The sequence below is a fragment of the Anopheles cruzii genome, chromosome 2 (genome assembly GCF_943734635.1).
Source record: "Anopheles cruzii chromosome 2, idAnoCruzAS_RS32_06, whole genome shotgun sequence".
NCBI lineage: Eukaryota > Metazoa > Arthropoda > Insecta > Diptera > Culicidae > Anopheles > Anopheles cruzii.
In genome coordinates this window covers 33,309,042-33,312,445 of record NC_069144.1, presented here as the reverse complement: position 1 = coordinate 33,312,445, position 3,404 = coordinate 33,309,042, and the positions used below count along the sequence as shown (strand labels likewise).

General features: G+C 34.1%; 1 protein-coding gene across 2 annotated transcripts; it reads right to left on the bottom strand.

Moving 5' to 3' along the window:
- Nucleotides 1-267: 267 nt before the first annotated feature.
- On the bottom strand, nt 268-2,956 carry LOC128277689 (uncharacterized). Of its 2 annotated transcripts, none has more exons than XM_053016185.1 (5): nt 2,864-2,956; nt 2,310-2,480; nt 1,972-2,253; nt 1,619-1,875; nt 268-812 (listed from the first exon to the last, which is right to left on the bottom strand). In XM_053016185.1, exons 1-5 carry the CDS (start codon nt 2,919-2,921, stop codon nt 390-392), a joined length of 1,191 nt encoding a protein of 396 aa, XP_052872145.1. In that variant the 5' UTR covers nt 2,922-2,956; the 3' UTR covers nt 268-389. The 2 variants fall into 2 exon arrangements, with proteins under 2 accessions (XP_052872145.1, XP_052872146.1); XM_053016186.1 differs by having other exon boundaries at nt 2,101-2,253.
- Nucleotides 2,957-3,404: the final 448 nt, after the last annotated feature.

The window sequence follows — 3,404 nt, the reverse complement described above, 5'->3', positions numbered from 1 at the left end:
AACGCTATAGACTTAATGATTGGTTTTTATATTCCAATGAACCGAAATAATTCTTGGTAACATAATTCGCAACAAACAATATAGATCATCAGTTTACTTTTATGTTAGCTTTTATATTTTACGGTAAAGGAATTAAATTAAATTTTTCGTAAATTCGCTACTATTGAACGTTGCAATAAGTAAAATAATTTCGTATATTATCACATTATAATTTCAACAAGATAAAATGAGAAATTTTTTTTTAAAATAAAACAAACTTCTGGAGTATTTTTGCTTTTCTTAATAAATCAATCTCATCATTTCCATATAGAAAATTTTAATTTTTCATAAAATAACATTAGTTTTAATCATTAATATAGCCACGCTTAATTTGTAAAAGATGAATTTTCTCACTTATGTAATATATTAGAGATGTTGCCAACTGTAGGTATGGAATTGATAGATTTTTGCGCCTGGAATACACTGCAACAAATTGTAAAACCTTTTCGGCTATCTAAAAATTCTTGATGATGCCAACCGTGAGAGGAGCATATATTTTCACATAAATGTTCGCTATTAGAAACGAAAGGGTTATTCATTGTGATAAATACAATAGCTGAATTACTTGGAACATGCACCACCACTTTCCACAGCCATTTCGGTATTTCAACTAGAGCATCTTCACTTAATGTCATATTTACTAACGAACCATTGATATCGGGCAGCTGAAGAACGTCGTGTACTCCAGTATATACGTGCACAGTGTCGTTGAGCCGAACGGCTGCTTTCCGAACCATATTTTCTACACGCAACCAGTTTCCAGCATTGATAACCTAGGTAGAATAGAAAGTTCAATAACTTTTCTCAGATGTTAATGTCTTAGTTTTCTAAAATATCTATATATTTTTCGTTCTACATGTCTTAGGCCCAGTGAACTTAATGGGCCTTAAATTGATTTTCTTGGAACTAAGCACCACGCCAATCTTCTTATCTTGTAAATAAATAGCGTCCGATTGGTCAAATCGTTCATGGCTCATACACATAATATGCATTGAATATCTACAAAATCACAATCACCGAATATTTCACAAACAGAGAGGCGAAAACGAAGATCAAAAATGTTACTAATACCTCCGCAAATATGCATGCATGGGTATGCATGCAATTAATCCAACGAACGAGGCATTAACATTAACAGTTTGAACATTTACTTAATGTTTACTAATCGGCGCAGTTTTTTGTCCATTTTCTGTCGAACAACGGTGTGAAGTCATTCGTTCGATGTTCAACGTACGTCACAAACAGTAAACATGTTGATTGTGATGAACGTTTGTTTTGATTCCAACTTTGTGCTGAACAAAGTTTGTGGGCTTGTCTAGTATACGTGGTTTGTTCGAAAAGTTCAAAAGGCCATGATGACAGATTATATTCATATTATCGATAAAACTCTTGTCGTTATAATTTAAAAAACCTGTCATCTGCATTACCATTTCGTTGAATTTTTGATATTACACTATTCTACACATTTTAGAAAGCTCTACCTAAACATGACCCTCCCTGTGATCAAAATTAAATGTGCTTAAATTTTGGGTTTCGGAAGCCTTATTCTTACATCACATTGATATTATATCATACCTACCTGCCACTGTGGGACAGCATTAATGTAAAAGTAAGTTGCTTCTGCCCAGTTGTTAATAATTGCGTCTCCATCTGGTGTGAGATGACCTTTCGCCAGATACGACTTAGAATTTATGTATTTTGTTGCATCGTCCAACGAACTTAAAAGCTTCTTAAAACGATCATGCTGATGGTTTTGTGTATAGACAGCAGCTAGTCGCACCTTTGTCGTTACACCATCAACTTTAAACGAAGGACGATTGTTATTAATTTGCGCATCTGTAAAGAATAATGTGATTATTCACAGTGATTTTTGTAAATGCCCGTCCGTCTCCATGAACTATGATTCGTTCCAAACTAAGCTCTAAGGCTTACAACTTAGGCTCCCTCCAGGAAGTAAATGCGCGCTGTAGATTGCTGATGATTTTTCCAGGTCGTAACAGGTATGAAAATATGTAATAAAAGGAAAACCCCCCACTTCAAATCCTATCTCGTATACACGACCTTTGCCATTAGCACAGGTTGCATTCTGTGTTCTTATGGTACTGGCAACACTAGACCGACACCTTATTTCATCAAAAGAAACAGGTCTTGTACGATTTGAAAGATTGAACAGCTGACCCTTGATACATGTTATGGTGGTGTGATGTGTTCCGGCTGCAATTCAATAGACACATTATTGCTCTGCAACATATTGCTAAAGGTTGCCTTACTGTTCAAAAGTACATTATTCTTGGTCGAACATCCAACAAGCATTTTCTGGAATCTCTGTAACTCGAAGAATGGCCCTGAAGGCTGCATCAGATTGTATAATCCTTCGTAGTGATCCAAAATCAAAGGGTCTTGTTCTTGAGTGAGATTTCCGTTCAAATATACTCTACATGCTGAAAAATAAGGATTAAATAGTTTCGTGTCGAATTGTGTGACTACTTAGAACAATGTGACATGTTCCGAAAAATAGCCCAACGGCAATTGCTGAGACTGTTTGTGTTCCGGTTCCGTCTCTAAATATTGTTTGAAAAACGTTTTCGCCCAGATGTTCGCTTTTCACAGACGATTTCACCAGATCACGGAAGTTTTACTTTGATTGAATAATAATTATCATATAATGGAAGATTATAGTTATCAATGGCAAATAGAAACTTGATTAAAATTACATTTAAACTAAAATAAAATGGCACTTTTACATGATCTTAAAATATAGATTTTTCACATGAGGATGTCTTTTATGGCAAGCGATGCACAGCATTTGTTATTGATTTCTCACCGCCAAGCGTAGAATCAAGAAATATTGATAACATTATCAACACAGCAGAAAGACACATTTCACAGCCTGTTTGTACAAAGTTATTGTTCGAGATCTCGCACACGACTGACTGGCTTATCTTGCCAGCGAATAGTTGCTGCTTTCGGTGCTTGTTGAACGTATACGAAAGCACACACTTGTAACGGTTTCTTGCTTACACACTAAGAAACGGTAAATTTCTTGGAACGACAAACCTCTTTAAAACATGTTTTGCAAGTACAAACTTTTGTAAATATGTATTAAATATAAATATCTTCATAATACAAATTTATTAACTAATAATTTTATAAGTTAAAAAAATTGTTTTGCAGCGTTTTTGTTTCTAAGCAATCAAAAATCAAATTCTTTTTATGGCGAGAGACATTAGAGAAACAAAATTATTACAATTAATTACAACAAATTTTATTGATTATACAAAAAAATATAATTACATAACATATGCGACTTTACGTAGCCGTTTGGGTGTACGCGTTTCTATTTTTTTTATTTGAACTAGAATTTT

What these genes read in the sequence shown, in the direction of transcription:
- LOC128277689 (XM_053016185.1), bottom strand. Translation starts at nt 2,921, where the DNA reads ATGTGTCTTTCTGCTGTGTTGATAATGTTATCAATATTTCTTGATTCT. An exon ending in TCTTGATTCTACGCTTGGCG is followed by an intron (nt 2,481 to 2,863) that starts GTGAGAAATCAA and finishes CTTATTTTTCAG; the next exon opens with CATGTAGAGTATATTTGAAC. An exon ending in TCCTGGAGGGAGCCTAAGTT is followed by an intron (nt 1,876 to 1,971) that starts GTAAGCCTTAGA and finishes TATTCTTTACAG; the next exon opens with ATGCGCAAATTAATAACAAT.